The sequence below is a fragment of the Bemisia tabaci genome, chromosome 6, assembly GCF_918797505.1.
Source record: "Bemisia tabaci chromosome 6, PGI_BMITA_v3".
NCBI lineage: Eukaryota > Metazoa > Arthropoda > Insecta > Hemiptera > Aleyrodidae > Bemisia > Bemisia tabaci.
The window spans coordinates 5790266-5810133 of NC_092798.1; the positions used below are offsets into that span (position 1 = coordinate 5790266).

Below are 19868 nucleotides of genomic sequence, written 5' to 3' on the forward strand. Positions count from 1 at the left end.
TGTCTATCAATTTCAATGGAGATGTTGCATGTGCGAGGGATTTGCGATTTGACCATTGATTCTTATGTAAAAGTTCGCGAGAAACACGATGATGCCACGGGTTATCTCTGAAATCAACTCCCAAGCTCAAAAAAAGCTCTCAAGTTGAGGCCAAAATGAAGGGGATATCCCACCCTACCCTGAGAGTTCACCTCTACATCAAAACAAACTCTCCATGCAAAGATAGGGAGTAAATACATTGTCAGGCTGCCACTTTATTTGGGGACTCCAAAACTGAAAACACGGCAACACTGCTGATGTATTTGCTCCCTATCTTTGCATGGAGAGTTTGTCCTGATGTAGAGGTGGACTCTCAGGATAGCGTGGGATATCTCCTTCATTTTGGCCTCAACTTGAGAGCTTTTTTTGAGCTTGGGAGTTGATTTCAGAGAAAAACCCGTGGCATCATCGTGTTTCTCGCGAACTTTTACTTAAGAATCAACAGTCAAATCGCAAATCCCTCACACATGCAACATCTCCATTCTCGGACCGCATGAAGAGGATGCGAGGAGTATTTTCGGATACAACTTGGCAATGGCGTTGAAGAGACACCTGTTGCCAGGCGGAGCGGAGCGGGAACGGACGGGTTTGGCAACCGGGGACGGGGGATCACGACTAAAAATAGTGAAACAATGCAAGGTCATTGCTATTGCTCGGTGCGTATCCTTTATTGGGACCGGCACACCAGTCAGCAGCTCAGCACATAGGGCACGAGCCACGGTTTCACGGGGCACCCCAACACCAACACTGTCATGCTAAGGAAGAACGCCGTATGAACATTCGAGAGTTGCCGAATTTCCTTCGATAAAACGTTTGTTTCGGAGGAAAGTTATGAATATGTTTCCGAGAAATTTTCAATAACTTTAGGTAAAGTTGCGAACAAACTTACATGAGTAATTGGAAGGATAATATTTATAAATTTTCCCGAAAATCGTGATTTACCTACGGATATTTGGCAACACCTGAAGGCTCATACGGCGTTTTTCCTCAGCACGGCAGCCAACACCAATACCAATCCGCGGCCACTCTTCCGAGGATGAAGAGGAGGTACCTGGTACCCGGTACCGTAACCTTATCCAAGGCTGCTTTCTTCCACTCCGTTCATCGGGGATGCTCTGGATGTTGGCGAGAAGACCTTTGAGATTCATCCGCATATGCAAAGGGCGTTAATATTTCAACGTGAGCTGAAGGCTATTCTTCTCCCGTACCTAGAGGTACAAAAAACTGCGCAGTAAACTAGCACAACCCACGCTGACAACTCTTCTCCAAAAATTAGGTAAAAATTGACTTTATCTGTTGGCGAAAAGCGTCAGCTGTTTTGTAAAGTTTTGATTCCTCCAGTTTTTCATTTCTCAGTTTCAGTTCGGTATGATACCTTGCCCATAAAGGTGATCTAAAAGCGTCCTCCGAGTGTTATTTCTTTCCATACCACCTTTAGCTTTTACCTTTAGCCTTTAGGTTATGGGCCCAGAGCAGTGCAGTTTTTATTCGTGATTTCATTAAGTGTCCAATTAACAATGAGTGGTGACCATAAAACTAAAAGAAATATTAAGCCGTTCGACGGTACCAAATACTCAATTTGGAAGTTGCGAGTGCGAGCGGTCTTGGCCGAGTTAAAAGTCTTATCCGCCGTAGACTCGGTAACCACGGTTACGACTCAGACCGCGTCGGGCGATAACAGTGTTGCAAGTGGTGCAAGTGAAATCTCGGACGATTCGGACCTAAAAGCGAAAAATGTAATTCTCGAGTATCTCGCGGACTCTCACATTCACTTCGTTAGCAACGAAAAAAGTGCACGAGACATTTTCTTAAGTTTAGATGCCATTTACGAGAGGAAGAGTTTGGCCGCGCAAATATCGATTAAAAAGAAGTTGCTCGCGTTAAAATTCCAAAGACAGTCAGATTTAATGAAATTCTTCACAGTTTTTGACGATTTGATGACTGAGCTGAGTGCCGCTGGCGCCACGTTGACCGAATCTGATAAGGTGGCTCACCTTTTAGTGACGTTGCCAAGCAGCTATGATGGTATCGTTACAGCTATCGAGACTTTGTCAGAAAACAACTTGACATTAGCTTTTGTTAAGACAAGGCTACTTGATCATGAAACAAAGCTGAAGGGTGATGATGATACAAGCCCCAAAGTCCTCCTCTTGGACCACCAAAAACGAAAGTTCCCACTAAAGGGTTCAAAGTTCAATTCTCAAAAGTTCAATCCGAACATTAAGAAGAAGAATAACTTCAAACCTTTTCAGAAGAAATCAATGGGATGTTTCCATTGTGGCCGTAAAAATCACGTGATCAAGGATTGCATTTACAGACGCAATCAATCGAGCCAAAATTCACCGAGACCCAACTTAAAGAGCGTGAAAGTTAAAGATAAAGATGACTATTCACCCGAAAGTGCAAATATCTCTGCTTTTGCCTTCATGGCGGGTGAATCTCAAGGAAATCAAGAAGCTGGATTCTGGATCCTGGATTCTGGAGCATCGGCCCATATTTCAAAAACTGATGCATTCTTCAACAGCAGCGTGACACTAGATCCTCCAATGAAGATTGCCATCGCAAAGAGTGGAGCCTTCATCACTGCCCTTAAAAAAGGGAATATCAACGTTACGACTCAATCCGGGTTCAGCGGACTTCTCGAGGACGTTCTATTCTGCCCTGAAGTTCCTCATAATTTATTGTCCGTGAAGAAAATCCAGGAAGCTGGATTCACGGTCACCTTCGATCAAAAGGGCGTACAAATTACAAAGGGAAGTACAGTGTTTTTCAAGGGTAAGCCCTTTCATAATTTATTTTCGATTACATTTTTGATTAATTCCCAGAATGCAAACATGCAAGTTTATAGTGCGATGGGCAATACTACTTATAAACTGTGGCATGAACGCTTAGGACATATTGGCAAGGGAAAATTTTTAGAGTTGAAAAGACATAACATGTTTGATGATATTGACAGGATCAAAAATGTTGCAGTGAGTGAACATTTTTGTGAAGCTTGTATTAAAGGTAAGCAAGCAAGGTTACCATTTCACAAGATAAAAGATAAAAGTCACGTCAATAGAGCGTTATTTATAGTACATTCAGATGTGTCTGGACCAATTAGTCCTCCAACTATTCTGAATAATCAGAATTACTTCGTTTTATTTGTTGATCAATACACTCACTACTGTGTAACTTACTTGCTTCAACAAAAATCGGGAGTTTTTCCTGCTTTCAAAGATTTTGTAGCCAAAAGTGAGGCTCATTTTAATTCAAAATTCGTTACTCTCTACTCAGATAATGGTGGCGAATATTTCTCCACTGAGATGAAACAGTTTTGTATAGATAAGGGAATAACATATCATCCGACCATTCCACGAACGCCTCAGTTGAATGGGGTGGCTGAAAGAATGGTAAGAAGTATCACAGAACGGGCACATGCAATGCTTCATGGAGCTAAGTTAGATCTTGCATTTTGGGGTGAAGCTGTCCTAACAGCTACGTATCTGATAAACTTGACTCCTACCAAAGCTTTATCAGCATGCATGACTCCGTATGAAGCATGGCATGGAAAAAAGCCCAAAATAGAATTTTTGAGAGTTTTTGGTTCAACGGTCTATGTCCACAACAAAACCAGGAAACGAAAATTTTGATGAAAAATCCTGGAAAGCCATTCTAGTTGGTTATGAACCAAATGGATATAAAGTGTGGGACGTAGAAAACGAAAAATTTGTCAAAGTTAGAGATGTAATTGTTGATGAGACAAATTACCTGGTTTCGAGGCCTGTGCTGAATTTGAATAATATTCTAGAAAATCGAGATAAATATGGTGAAACCTATGGTGATAGGAATAGTGCAAACCATAAACTCGATAATGGTCAAGTATCAGTTTCACAGCAACGAGCTGGAGTAAATGAAAAATCAAACACGTGTGAGAAAACATGTGAGCCTTTTAAACCTGAAAACTCTAACAAGGACAAAATGGATGATAAGGATGTGAATGTTAATTTACCTACAGCAAACTGTGACTCAAAGCCCCATGAACTGAGAAGGAGTGAACGAATTAAGGGATTGCCACATGTTAGTTATGATGAAACCGATGATTTAACTCGGTACATTTTAAGTGCTCAATCACTCGAATGTGACATTCCCTCTTCCATTAAAGAGATCGAGAAAAGCCCCGACAAATTAAAATGGAAAAAAGCTATTCAGGAAGAAATTGATTCTTTATTAATCAATAAAACCTGGAATATTGTGCCAGAGCCCATAGGAAGAAACATTGTTGCATGCAAGTGGGTATTTGCAATTAAAAACAATGAATTTGGGGAAAAAGTAAAGTATAAAGCTAGACTTGTAGCCTGCGGCTATAGTCAGAAATTTGCGGAGGACTACGACCAAACATTTGCGCCAGTTGCTCGAATCGCTAGTCTTAGAATCTTAACAGCTTTTGCAAACCAATTTGACCTGTTAATTCACCAAATGGACGTCAAAACTGCATTCTTAAATGGAGTTCTAAAAGAGGAAATTTACATGAGAATACCAGAAGGGATGGAGAGTCAAGAAAATCACGTTTGCAAACTAAATAAGGCACTATACGGTCTTAAACAAGGAGCACGATGCTGGTTTGAAACTTTTGAAATAAAACTCCTTAAGGTAGATTTCAAAACTTCACCTGCGGACCGTTGCATTTACTTTTTGGATAGGGGTGATATTTCCAAAAATATTTACGTTATTCTTTACGTCGATGACGTGGTAATAATTTGCAAAGATCTTAAAACAATGATGAGTTTCAAACGCTATTTAAAGAGTGAATTTAGCATGGTAGATTTAGGCAGCATTCGATTATTCTTGGGAATTAAATTCGAAAGAGGTAATGAAGAGATAACCATGAGTCAATGCGCTTACATTGATGCAGTCCTTAAAAAATTCAACATGAGTGATTGCAATCCTATTAGCAACCCTCTTCCGAGCAAATTAAACTTCGAAGCTCTCAATTCAGACGAAAGGTGCGACGCGCCTTGCCAAAGCCTTATTGGATGTCTCATGTATGTAATGCTGAGTACTCGACCCGATTTAAGCACTGCAGTAAATATTTTGAGTCGATTCGCTAGTAAAAATAACAAGGAGCTATGGCAGTGTTTAAAACGAGTCCTGAGATATTTGAAAGGATCTCGTGCTTTGAAACTTACGTATAAACGAAATAATGATCATGAGCATATTCTAAGTGGATTTGTTGATTCTGATTGGGCAGGAGATTCAACGGACAGGAAAAGTACCACTGGGTTTTTCTTCAAACTGTTTGGTGTGTGCACCGTTAGTTGGAATACAAAGAAACAGAAATCTGTTGCTGCCTCGTCTACAGAGGCAGAATACATGGCCCTGTTTGAAGGGGTTAGGGAAGCTCTCTGGTTGAAGTCATTACTGCATAGCGTAAATTTGGCAATACAACGGCCAATCCCTATCTATGAGGATAATAACGGTTGTATTAGCATTGCTAACAACCCGTCTAGTCATAAAAGATCGAAACACATCGATATTAAATATCACTTTTCCCGAGAGCAAGTTGAAGAAAATACTATTATCCTTCATCATTTGTCCACAGGTGATCAGCCAGCAGATCTGCTCACGAAGCCTCTACCAACTCCGACCTTCTTGAAATTCAGAGCTGAATTTGGGCTCCAATCAGCCAGTACCGAGTGAGAGATTTGATGAGGTTTTCATCTGGGTTTCCCTCATCCTTGCAACAAATGTTGAATCTATTTTCTTTTCTTCCCAGATATTAGATAAAGTTAATTTTTTTAAAAAAAAAAAAAAAAAAAAAAAAAAAAAAATTTTTTTTGACGTTTTAAACCCCCCCCCCCAAAAAAAAAAAAAAAAAAAAAAGTCAATTTACATTTCAAATTTACATTTCATTTTTTCAATGTCAAAATTTAATCCCCAAGTTAAATTTTGAGGGGGCGTGTTGGCGAAAAGCGTCAGCTGTTTTGTAAAGTTTTGATTCCTCCAGTTTTTCATTTCTCAGTTTCAGTTCGGTATGATACCTTGCCCATAAAGGTGATCTAAAAGCGTCCTCCGAGTGTTATTTCTTTCCATACCACCTTTAGCTTTTACCTTTAGCCTTTATTATCCGTCCCCAATCCTCCTATTTCCCACAAGAGCAATGCCCCCACATCCGCGAGGTTTTCTGGGAACGCATCCTCTATTTCCTAGAAGAGCAACTCCCCCACATCCGCGAATCCGGTATCTGCGAGGTCTTTGCGGAACGCATCCCCTATCTCCTACAAGAGCATTGACCCCGTATCCGCGAATTCGGTATCCGCGAGGTTTTTTTGGAACGCATCCTCTATTTCCTACAAGAGCAATGACCCCGTATCCGCGAATTGGGTACCCGCGAGGTTATCTCGGAACGCATCCTCTATTTCCTACAAGAGCAACGCCCCTATATCTGCGAATCCGGTATCCGCGAAGTCTCCGCGAAACACATCCCCTATTTCCGATAAGAGCTATGCCCCTATATCCGCGATTTCGGTATTGGCGATGTTTTCTCGGAACGCATCCTCTATTTCCTACAAGAGCAACGCCCCCATATTCGCGAGGTCTTCGCGAAACACATCCCCTATTTCTGATAAGAGCTATGCCCCCATATCCGCGATTTCGGTATCCGCGAGGTTTTCTCGGAACGCATCCTCTATTTCCTACAAGAGCAACGCCCCCATATTCGCGAGGTCTTCGCGAAACACATCCCCTATTTCTGATAAGAGCTATGCCCCCATATCCGCGATTTCGGTATCCGCGAGGTTTTCTCGGAACGCATCCTCTATTTCCTACAAGAGCAACGCCCCCATATTCGCGAGGTCTTCGCGAAACACATCCCCTATTTCTGATAAGAGCTATGCCTCCATATCCGCGATTTCGGTATCCGCGAGGTTTTCTCGGAACGCATCCTCTATTTCCTACAAGAGCAACGCCCCCATATTCGCGAGGTCTTCGCGAAACACATTCCCTATTTCTGATAAGAGCTATGCCCCCATATCCGCGATTTCGGTATCCGCGAGGTTTTCTCGGAACGCATCCTCTATTTCCTACAAGAGCAACGCCCCCATATTCGCGAGGTCTTCGCGCAACGCATCCCCTATTTCCTACAAGAGCCATGCCTTCATATCCATGAATCCGGTATCCGCGAGGTTTTCGCGGATACCGGGGATCTCCTACATAGGGTCCCTCGTTGGTTGTTGTTAGTCAGTCTATTACAGACCTCCCTCGTCCCGTCGTTGCAACCATCCGTCCCGACCCGTATGATGGCTCCATTTTCTCTTTGTCTTTCCGTTTGTCCACCACTTTTAATAATCAATCCGCAGTTGGCAGAGTGGCGAATTTTTTTTTTTGCGCAGCGAATTTTTTTTTTGCGCAGCGAATTATCGAACTGATAACGAATCTTGAATCCAACGAAAAACTCTTAGTGGTGCGTCAAAATCTTCCTCTCCGTTTGCCGTTTGGAAAAGAAAGCTGGTGAATCATCAATCGTTATCCAAAATTGGAGATTCTTCTTTCAACCGCATGTTAGTACTGCCGACGCAGAAAAAAAAAAATATTTCTTCTAAACTTTTCCTTGTTCTGTTCTTTTTTTACTCGACGATTTTAATCCCCCGATCACTCAAGAACGACTATTTTCAATTCTTTCCGGCCACTCTCAGCTGTTTCTACATATTCTACGCCGTATATACGACCTTTTTGGGCTATTTTCGCCCAATTTTAGTTGTTTCCTTGTATTTCCTTGTTATATTTTCTTCTGTGGTCCCCGCCAAACACCCAGTTTACGCATTTCCAGAGTGCGATAGAAGATGGTCTAACGTCACTTTTACATGTAAATAAAATGCAAGAAACAAGATGGCGGATCTTCTGTCGCAGTCGTAAAGTGCGTAAACTTACCTATTTGGCGTGGACTCTATCTTTCTATTTTCCATTTAGTGCTCTTCGAATTCAATATATGCGTGGCAAGTTTCTGAAAAATTCAGGGAATATACAGGATTATTCCGTTTCAAAAACCTTATAAAGGTAATGAAATCTTCAATTCCGGTAGAAAACATATGTCTCCGATTAAATTTTTTTTTTTTTCAATCCAGGCTTGCCGATGGTCTGGAAAACCGGGAAGGTCAGGGAATTGGCGGTGACCGGGAAAAGTCAGGGAATTTTTCGAGCTACGTTTAGCAGAAGTGAGTGTAATTTTAAGGGGGAATTAGTCAGAACTTTTACTCGAATGTCAGGGAAAGTCAGGGAATCCGAAACTTTTGGAGTCAGGAAAAAGCAAAAGTAGTCTGGGAAAGTCAGGAAATTTGAAGATGGAGAAATTATGGCAACCCTGCAATCTTATTTCTGCCCCTACGACGAAGAATTCGAACTATTCTGGACATTTTTTACATTCAGATCTTGTTTCATTGTTATTTGTTCTGAGTTTTTTTTTGTCGTTTCTTTGTCATCTCGCTCGGCTCTTTTTGAAAGGATGCCGTGCTTTTTACAACCATAATAGTTGCGAAAGAGAAAAAAAATTGGAACTGATTTTAAAATATCTCTGCGCCCTGCTCATCGAAGCTTCACAATAAACATCAAAACACTCGTTGGCCTAATTTTTTCGTCGTTCCTCAAATCGTTCACCGTTCGTAATTTAATTCACAGACATCGCTAATTCCGCAGCAAGCAGACAGCACGCGCTCGGATTTGCGTTGCGAACTCGGCGGCCGCAAGACTGTCGGACTGTTTTGATTTGTTTAAATTATTCGGCTCCGTCATTTTACTGAGGTATTATACAATTTTAGAGCGAATTTGGCAATCTTATACTTGATAGTTATGCTCAGGCTTCGTGTGAAAAATTATGACGATAAGAAACAGGCGTCAATTGCTGCAATTTGATCGTCTTAAATTTTCTATTTATCTCTTTTGTCTCTCGTTACGACTGTTATTAATTTTTATCCTTTTTTTATTTATGATTTTCACTATTCCTACTGTTTTTTTATGTAATACCTAAAACGACCGGCGCATCCATATTAGTAGTGGACATCAAATATTTTTAAAAAAAATAATTTTGAATCGAATCGTCAAAAATAACAAAATAAAAATTCTAAAAGAAGTGAGCATTTTTTCCCCAACTATTGTCATTAAAGAACCAGCTCATTCTTTCCTGACAAAATTGTAAGAACAGAATTCAACGTGATTTTATCATCACGATTATATGAAACTCTCCGTTTCGAAAAACAGTAAAGTCTACAGAAAAATGTTTATAGATAATAATTTTGAAAGTAGATCGTAGCGATTTTGTAAAAAAAATGATTTAGTATTTTCTTAGGGTTTTAATCACTCTTTCAATCACAGTGCTGGAGAAATAGGGTGCCGTAATCATCACCATTACTGTAAGTTCTGTAACTGCGCAACTAATCATTTTTTGTTCGAGTTACATCGGAAGATGAACCTGGTCGATTTCTACCCGGATTACTTTTTGCAATAAGAAACCACTATCTCTGGCTCATCTTAGAAACAACATATCGACGGTGAAACTACCAAACCACGTATCTCGGTTTGTGACGTCGCAGACTTCCTGTCATACTTTATTTTTTAAATGAAAAACTACTTAACATCCAGTCTTGAAAATTTCTGTGATTTTTTCTCTTTGTGCGGAGAAAATTCCGTGAAAATTTCAAGGAATGATATTGATTTGGTCTACTTCAAAAAAATAAAATGTGAGCGTAGATTTTTAAACACCGCAAACGAGATACGTGGTTTGGTAGTTTCACCGTCGATATATGCCATCGGTTTCCCTATGCAGAAAGGTGCTTTCATTGAAGAGCCGGAGATATGTAGTGGTTCCTAATTGCAAAATGTAATTCATTTTAACCTCCTTCGTTCTTCGAGGCCTCGGCCGCGAAACTTCCAGGAGGGGCGCCCTATAGTGCTCCCAAATTTATCTTTCGCCACTGCAACATTCGTTGGGCAACATGAACAATCTAGCCGATTAACAACCCCCCCCCCCCCCTCTTCGGCCCCCTTCGTGACGTCACTTAAAATGACGTCAACCGGAAACGACGAACTCCCCCCCCCCGCCCCCGGTCTCGGTGCTCTTAATTATGCAAGCTGCTGCGTATAAATTAGCCATGTTTGAAGCTAGAGTCACCTGCAGTGAAAGGTAGGTCATGACTAGGTCATCTGGAAAAAATTCGATCACAGGACATCAATTCGTAGCTCAACATTCCTTTTCCGACGAGAAACGAGAGGGGGGCGCCTCCTGGCCACACAGCGCACTGAAAAAAAAAATCTCTGTGTATTTACTAAGGAAAGAGTAATATTACCAAGAATTCAGGGTTCTATTTGATCCCAGTTTTTTCTCGGTAAAATTACCATTTATGGAATTGGTAATTTTACCGAGAAATCTCGGTACAATTATTGAACTTTCTCGGTAATTTTACTGGACCTTGGTAAAAACGCCGAGAATTTTTTTTCAGTGCGGCCCAACCCCTTTTCAGATGAGAGCCAAATATTCAGAGTTGCCTCAGCTAGGGAAAACCGAGAAATGTCAGGGAATTTTAAAAAGTCAGGGCAAACTGTCAGGGCAAATGTCAGAGGAAATGACGAAAATTTCAGGGAAAATTCGTTGAATCACCTTCATTTGCTTTCTAGAATCGGTTTGAGGTTTCGAACAACAAATTTTGTCTAAAAACTATTTTCAATTATGCCTTTTTAACCATCCGTCACATCTTCAATTGTCAGAGAATTTTGCCAAAATGTGTCAGGGAATTTTATTTTCTAAATTCTGTGGCAACCTTCTATATCGACGGTGTAAGTCCGCAACCACATATCTCGTTTGCGGTGTTTAGAAATCTCCGTTCTTATTTTGTTTTTTAAAGGAGAGCAAAGCCGTAACATTTGGTGAAGTTTTCTTTTGAGAATTTTCTTTGTTCAGGGAAGGAAAATCGCGGCAGTTCTTAGGAATGGCTTTTGAGTAGTTTTCCATCGTATGAATGAAGTATGACAGGAAGTCTGCCACGTCGGAAACCGAGACTCGTGGTTGCGGACCTACACCGTCGATATGTAGTTTTGTATATGTTACCGGCAACTAATCAAATCAAGGAATTTTACAAATTCCTTGGCAGTGTGTACATTTTTAAAGACTTGAAAAATTCTGCAGGATTCCCGCAACATGCACTAAATTCTTTGTAGAAATAGCAATTTTTTTATAATTTTATCGTTGGACATGTTCGACGTGAATTTTTAAACTCATAATTTCGAACTCTGTATATGCTGATAAGTACCGATTAATTTTGATACAAGTGTTCATTTTAGCGGTAAGAATCTTCAAAAATATCATGAAACTACGTAGCAGTCAATGAAATATTTATATCCGAATTTCTAGATCGTCTCTTCCTGAAAAAGATGTCTAAAACCTCGGAAAATCAATAAAAGAGAGAATTATTGACAATCTGCCGAGTCAATTGACAAAATTTTTGGATCTTCACTTGCATGCAAAAGTCATGGTGCAAAAGCATTTATATTAAGAGGGACATTAATGACAGCTGTGTCTTTTCTGGCATTAGTCGAAATTGTTGGTTCCTCTCTGCTAAACTCTTTCCGAATGTTAAATATTGTTTTTAATAATTATTATTATTGTTGAATTTCATCGATTTTAAGGGCTGTTTTCTGTGTGTCACTCTCTCGTACAACATTTTAATGTTCATTATTGTTTGTTACAGGACATGGCAAAAACCACAAAGATGCAGCTAGCGTCCGCGCCACGCACCCTATTCCTGCCGCTTGTGGACTGTACTATTTTGAAGTTAAAATTGTGAGCAAAGGCCGTGATGGCTACATGGGAATCGGATTGTCGGCTCAAGGTGTTAATATGAATAGACTCCCAGGTAATTTATTTTTTCATAGTATCTCTAAGCGAGTGAAGTTTTCTGCAGTGCGGCAGTCATTAACTCATCGAAAATATTTTTTACTAGCCTATTAAAACAAAAAGGCACTGAGGTAAGCTCAACTTCAAAGATCTGATGTAGAAATGGGGGGAAAAAAAAAATGCACCAGTTTCATTCTTTTGAGTGGGAAACGAGAAACCGAATCTCTGAATCGCTTTTTAATGGCTAGACAGTGGAACAAAATCCCAATGATAATGTTTCATAGTTGCCTTCCATACTAAATGTTTCATATCGACGGTGAAACTACCAAACCACGTATCTCGTTTGCGGTGTTTAAAAATCTACGCTCGCATTTTATTTTTTTGAAGTAGACCAAATCAATATCATTCCTTGAAATTTTCATAGAATTTTCTCCGCACAAAGAGGAAAAATCACAGAAATTTTCAAGACTGGATGTTAAGTAGTTTTTCATTTAAAAAATAAAGTATGACAGGAAGTCTGCGACGTCGCAAACCGAGATACGTGGTTTGGTAGTTCCACCGTCGATATTCAAAATAACAATAAAATGATGAAGGAAAATCGGATATAATTTCGAGGTGTGAGGTCAATTCGTTGTCCGTCCATAAATGTTCAGCATAAGCAGAAACGTTGAAATGTTGCATCTTGAATGTATACTTTTTGAGTTTAGCCTCTGTATTGGAATAGTATCCCATTAAGTCCTCCTCGAAAGAAAAGGAAAGAGAAAAAATCCAACCATCCATTTCTCACCACACCAAAGACATTATTTCTATTACTGAGGCATATTTTCCAAAAATATCAGTCAAACAGCTCTGTTTCTTATGTAGTGAATTCAGGAAGTTCCGTTCTCAGTTCTTTTTGCCAAGCGTCAGGAAATTCAAGACTAATTTAAGTAATGTGACAGGACAGGGAGAGAGGGGAAGACATCAACTGAAACAAAAGCACTAGTGGAAATCCCTGTAAACCGACGATCACTTGCACCAAGTTGTTTACTTTTTTAAGAGCTTTCTAATATAAGCTTGTGTGCATCACAACACGCAACTTTAAATCTCTTCAAATCGAGAGCATTGGCTTCATCTTAATCCAAGAGCTTTTCTTTTTATCAGTTAAGAAACACAGTAAATTGCTCTTATTCTCCATACTGCAACAAGCTTCTTGGAATTGAATCAATAATTAAAGACGTCAAACAAATAAAGCCACAGCAGATAAAAAAAAAAAAAAAAATAGAGAATCTATATTTATTCCTGAAGTAAACATCGGAGATGGTGTGGTGATCTCCAGTGAAATGATGCTTCAAAATGGGACAACCCTTGCCTGTTTTCTCAGTTGGCGGTAGTATCAGACAGTCTGCACATGCAAAAAAAAAAGCTTAACATTCTAGAATGCACTGAGCAAGTTGTAGGAAAGGAGTTTATATTAATTTTGGCACGAGTCCATAGTTCTGGCAGTGCTCTAACTCCACCCCAAAATTTTAGGAGCCACGCGGCAGGCAAGCCTAATATCTAGGAGCTATAAAAGTTTTTGATCGAGGCATCAAGTTTTGCCAGGAGCATGGATGCAATTCAGAAATTAGGGCAGTACCTACCTACCCGTTTTTAAGTGCATTCTATGTTTTAACGTTCGGTGAAGCTAGAACATAGAGTTCAAGGGTGGATATAATTTTAGTCGCTCGAGACAGGAGATCTTGTAAAACTGATGTCAATTTCCCTCTAATTTTACGGCACTTAGTTGGCGGAAACATTTTAACAGCATCTTAAAAATAATGAATGTCCCTGAGTCTCTGGTTCAAACAGCCGTCAGTGCAAATGTTCGCAACGTAGGTCTTTCACATTATGAATACAAGTGGAAATCAAAAGGAAGTCCAAGATTTTCATAGTAGAATATTGGGAATAGTTCATATATCATTAGGCTGTGCCTATGCAACTATAAATTTTCGATTTGCGTTCTCTCCATTCACGAATTTTTTCATCTGTTTTCATATTTTGTCCAATGAAGGTGTAGTGGTATGGAGTTGATGAGTTTTCCATTCCCCTTGTCTGTCCATTGTTCTCCTCTGTGAATGGTGATGATCTTTTCAATTTACTCATCAATTTTTATTTTTTTTAGGATGGGATAAACACTCATATGGTTACCATGGCGATGACGGACACTCATTTTGCTCATCAGGAACAGGTCAACCTTACGGTCCAACTTTCACAACAGGAGATGTAATTGGCTGTGGTGTCAATCTCGTAGACAATACCTGTTTTTATACTAAAAATGGCCACAATTTAGGTGTAGCATTTACTGATCTACCTGTAAGTATTTAGTCCGATGATGAAGATGGTTCTTAACTTTCTCATTTTGAAAACTCCTCTCCCCCCCCCCCCCAATTTTCAAGGTGTTACCTACTTTTTCTCTTTTTTTTTCTTTTTTTAAAAACTTCTGAAATATTTTCAGGAAACTTGTCTTATACAAAACATTTTGGCGAAGCCGTACTAACAGAAGCGGATCCAGCAGTTTGGCAACACTGGATTTCCTCCATTTAAACCTATGTTCAATAATCGATTCTCGTCACCAAGCTCTTGTCTCTGAGCACCTGGCCCCTCCAAGAATCGACAAATTTCCATAGATTTAAGTGGAGAAAAAACAATGTTGCCAATTTGCTGGATCTGCCAATGTTTACTAAAAGTATGCTCAGAGTACAAACCGCAAATAAAAAGGCAAAGTTATCTGCAATATCCTCTTGTTGCCTACTTCAGGCGTTCTTTAAGGTGTTTTGGTTAGATCTTATGCACAAATACCTGATTCACTACAGCATGATGTGATGCTTGCAGATTTTTTGAGAAGTGTCATAAAATCCAAAAATTGAACAATTAACGGAGGAAATATGATAGAATAACATTTCCAGGGAGTGTTTCGTGAGAAAGAACATTAGCTGTTCTAAATTTTTCTCTCGAAGCACGTAAAAAAAATGCGAGGACCATAGGTGGGAACTGCTGCATCAATGGGAGAGTGGCATGATGTTTCTGCGGAGTGTCTCACAGTTGTTGTCAAGGCTAAATTTCTTGAAAAACAAAAGAGTCCATGAGGAAGTTTAAAAAAACACTCGAAAGGGAGAAAAAGCTTATTGAAATCTGACCAACCAGGAGCTGAAAGTCGAGATGATGTAACTAGCCCATGCCTTTGGCTGGGCCTCAGCCAATCAGCGAATGTTCAGCGAACGAGTACAGATTTTGGTGACTTCAAAATTGATTTTCTTCACCATTTTGAGTCCAAAAAAAAATCAGCAAAAATTACTGGCAGCTCAACTCATTCATCACTTTAAAGGGGACGGCAACCCTAAAATCGAAAATGAGATACCATTATAATTGAAGTGGGTAGGTATAAGAAGCAAAATGGCTCTGTCCCAAATGAAAAATTGGCAAAATTTGCAGAGTTATGAAAGATCGAAAGTCTGACTAATGACGTCATGCGCTCCTGGTACGACTGCAGTTCACACTGAGGTGGTAAATCATTCATTAAGTAAACGCCTAACCAAAGAAAGAAGAGTTGGCCAGGAATGATCGAGATCGAAGCGAACTAATAACTTGCCGTGAAAACGCGTTGGCCACTTGACACCGGAGACAGAATGCAGAGTGCGGACTGCGAAATGCAAGACGGAACTCATGACATCACGCGCTCAGCTGTTTTTTCGCGATAGCGGCTTAACAAATGTAGGTATTCGTAAAAGGATTTCGGCATCGTTCGTTGCACACTTTTTTTAATCGATTTCGCCAAACTTGTTTTTAAGGTCACTGTCCCCTTTAAAGAAAATAATTAAAAATATGGGTACCATTGTCCCTTTCATTGTCTCTTCATTATAGCTCTAGATTCTGGGTTTAACTAGTGTAATTGATCTCAATCTGATTTTTATCTTTTGTATTTCAATAACACCTGAATTTTTTCTCTTGATTATTTCAGCCTAACTTATATCCAACAGTTGGATTACAAACACCTGGAGAAGTCGTCGATGCAAATTTTGGCCAGTCTCCTTTTGTATTTGACATAGAAGATATGATCAAACAGCTACAAACTCGAGTTAGACAAACTATTTATAATTATCCTGTGCCTGACACTTATGGTACCTGGCAGACAGTCCTACAAAAGTGAGTACTTTCATCCATTAAAAAAATTGAAGAACAAACAGAAAACAATGTAAGAGGCTAATGGCTCATGATGATTTAAAATGATCTTTGGCCTCATGTGATCTTCAGGAAAATTACAGTATTAGTTGAGCAAAACATTTGATTTCAGCCCTTCATGCTTAATGCTCTGTTGAATTGTCAAGGACATAATCTATTAGCAGACTTTGTGTGCCTGATTTTGAGCTTTTTCAGATTGATCCTTCCTTTATCTAGGAAATTATTAATTAAATAACCATTTCCAAAATCGGATTAGAAAATTTCTCAGGAATTTTTACCTTGATCTTCAAATCAGTAATAGCCTATTTATGCACGATTTTTTTGTTAACCAGAATATGCTTAAGTAACACAGGCAGGCGGTCAGTGAGTTGAATTTCTGAAAAAAGTTAGATCTATTTACTAAATTGTCGAAAGGCATCTACAGAAAGGGCGAAATTGCAAGGGGGTAACTAAAGAGCTAAAAAACTCTACGCACAAGGCAGCAAAATATCAGCTAAAACATTCAAAACATCGAACCCCTCAAAATTGCCGTCCATGAAGAGTTGTTTTTATAAAATCGCAAGCACACTGATCTCCACTTGGGCAACAATTTACTATAGTTCGACGACCGTTTGCTTATACTCCCTGATCTTATCTCATCCTGTATTTCTTCAACTTCATTATTGTAAACTTGAATTACTTTCTATTTCAGAATGGTATCAACGTACCTGGTTCATCATGGTTACTGTGCAACAGCGGAAGCTTTTGCTCGAGGCTCTGGACAACCGTTCGAAGAAGAGATTACATCCATAAAAAATAGACAAAGTATGTCCCATTTGTTCATGGAAGTATTCCAATACAAGTGTTTTGATGATTTTACATGATTAAAATCAGATGATTTTTCGTGACCAAAATTGCATTTACAACGTAAACTCGTATTCAGTGGTGTCGCATGCATGAAGATCAAGAAGTCTGGCCCTTTCAAAATAAATCTCAATTGCATTGTTTCAGTATTTTTCACTGGAATTTTATTTCTTCATAGGAAAACCATCGCATGAATTTGCCTAAAGTGGCCAGGGATTTTTCCTTACACTTGTGACAATAGACACCAAAATTATTAGACAAATTTGTGCAATAGTTCTCCAATGAAAAATAAAATGCTTGTAGAAATGCTGAAACAGAATAGATAAAATACGTTACTTTGTGTGAGGAAAAATGAGTATAACAGACTTATTTTCACTCTCTCATTCCTCTGTGTGATGAAAAGTTGGAACTTCTCTCTGTATCACTCACTGCCAGGTAGAGGGCACTCCTCCATTTACATCTGTCTTATCAGTAGCATGCAGCCCCAAACATTTATCTTTTCCTAAAATTTTAAAGGTTTTCGAAGATGAATTGATACTTAATGCAAGGCTGTACCCTACTTCCCTCTTATAATGCACTCCAGCAAAAATTCTGATATCTCCGCCCCCACAACTCCATTAAGTATCACTTGAACCTCTCTTTAATCACTTGATAAGAGAAAAAATATCTAAAACAGGCAATGAAGAGACAAATATAACTTCTTTTAGACTGAAAGAAGCTTATTCTAGGTAAACAGGGAGTAAAAGTATTAAGATATCTCTTTATTGTATGGGTGCTCAAACGAAACCTTCTGGGTAAGCTATCAGTACTACTTGTTTCGAAACACCTGAACACTCCGATAAGGTTGCTCTTGTGTAAACCGGTCGGTTTCATCAGAACTGCAGGTTTTCTGAGTTGAAACTGTGTTGCCTTGTATATCTCAATTGATCAACATGACAACAACTCATTTCTGCCAGCTCTAAGAACTCCAATAGCTATTGTTCGGGGTGTCTTCAGGTATGGAAAACTTGGAAAGCGGGGAATTGTCAGGGGATTTTACCAAGTCAGGGAAATCAAGGAAAAGTCAAGGAATTTTATGATAGAGACTGGATATTGAAAAATATGGAAACTTATTGCACAAAGAGCAATCTCGAAATTACGTGATGCTAAAGAAAAGGTAGCCTACCCGTATTTTTTGAGATATCAAGATGGTTTCGTTCAGAAAAAGTAACCATAAGACAACACAGAGTGTTAACACTCAGTAAAATTCAAATTTCAATGACTTTTCCAGATTTTACCAGACAAAAATGATCAAAGTTCCTTGACTTTTCACACCGACAATTTTACACTTGTAAAACTGAAAATGTAAAATTTTTAGAGATAATGTTTCTGCATAAAACAGACAAATGTGAACCTTTTTCTTCAGGTGTTGATAATTCAATTAACTAAAATTACAATTCTTCGTTACTGAACCAGTTTGAGATTTGGTTTGATTGTAAGGGCGTAGCGCTAATGGTTTTCCGTGAAACAAATGACCCTCCTTTCCCTGATGATGTTTTTAAATTCATTCGTGAGTAATGGATTCGTGTATTCTGTTTTTGATGATAGCGCTCTGTGTTTTTCAGAAATTCTGAAGCTAGTTTTAGCCGGTAGAATGGGTGAAGCAATCGAAACTACGAGTAGGCTGTATCCAGGCCTATTAGAAAGTAATAGAAATCTAATGTTTTTACTCAAGTGCCGTCAGTTTGTCGAGATGGTCAACGGCTCAGACTCAGAGGTGTGTTCACTTCCTCGTTGCACCAAAAGCGGATCTAACTACCACTCACCAAATTCAACACCTCCACGCATAACTTCGCCTCCAATTCCCACATCAGTTATCCAGTCAACCAAAGCCCTCAACGGCAACTCAAACAACAGGTACTTTTTTCTATATCATCAGTCATTTGGTCCGAGTACTTACGGTGGATGTGCAAACACAAACTAAGCATTGGAACCAATTTAAAATATAAAATTAGGTCTTACGCCGTTAACTCATTGACTTATCAATTAATTTTGGCCAAAATTTGTAAAAATCAGTGACTTTGAGTAATGGGTCAGTGGCACCCATTTTTTAAATTCATTCTCCAAAAGAAATATGCTACTTAAAAAATTTTTAATTTTTTTTTTTTTTTTTTTTTTTTTTTTTACCTAAATGGCCTGAAACTTTCTATTTACTTTTCAATGGGTTATGTTTTTAGAAACCACTGTGATTCAGTAGAAGAAATGAATGCAGTCAACAAAAGTATGATGAACGGTGATCAAATGATGGATGGTGGAGGTGGAGGAAAGAAGGTAGAAGACGTGGACATGATCATCCCTCCTCCTATCGAAAAGAACAGTTCGAATGGGCATGCCAACGGCTATCAAAATGGAGACACAGTTCACGAAAATGGAAATAGTGATGAGCAAGCTTCAGATATGATGGGTAAATTTGATGAAATTTACGTGTTTTTTGCATGAATTTTTACGACCCATTTAGTTTTTAAGATTTATGTGTCGAATCTTAATGTTTTATTTACCAAGACTTTACTCCTCCTAGGAGGAGACAAAGGGGATGCCCAGTGAAAGGGTGGCGGCAGGGGGTTTTAGAAGAAATGAGGGAGTGTCGAGTCTCTGAAGGGCTTTGGGAAGATAGGGGACTTTGGCGGCTAGGTGTCGCAGAGCGCCAAAGAGCGCTATGAAAGCGGCTTTTATGTATGTACGTAAATTCAAGAACCACTAATCATGTTATTCATAAATTAAAATTTGGGTTATAAATTATGAATGTAATTCTTTATGAAATCATTTCTTTATTAACTAGATGTTTAAAACATACAGCGCCAACAAGCAGCGTTATTCAAGAGTGTGTCCTGTATCTATGACTAAATTTAACTTTTGGATTCTGGTTCATCATACAGATGAGAGACAG

The 19868-nt window shown here is 39.1% G+C and overlaps 1 protein-coding gene across 4 annotated transcripts in view; it reads left to right on the top strand.

Annotated features, from left to right (window-relative positions):
- Positions 1-19868, top strand: part of RanBPM (Ran-binding protein M) — a 64909-nt gene that overhangs the window by 37784 nt on the left and 7257 nt on the right. For all 4 annotated transcript variants that reach the window (XM_019053523.2, XM_019053522.2, XM_072301217.1 and 1 more), the window contains exons 2-7: positions 11754-11918; positions 14043-14233; positions 15879-16063; positions 16791-16903; positions 18547-18838; positions 19159-19385. In XM_019053523.2, the coding sequence (XP_018909068.1) occupies positions 11754-11918; positions 14043-14233; positions 15879-16063; positions 16791-16903; positions 18547-18838; positions 19159-19385 (1173 nt within the window). The remainder of the gene's footprint in view (positions 1-11753; positions 11919-14042; positions 14234-15878; positions 16064-16790; positions 16904-18546; positions 18839-19158; positions 19386-19868) is intronic.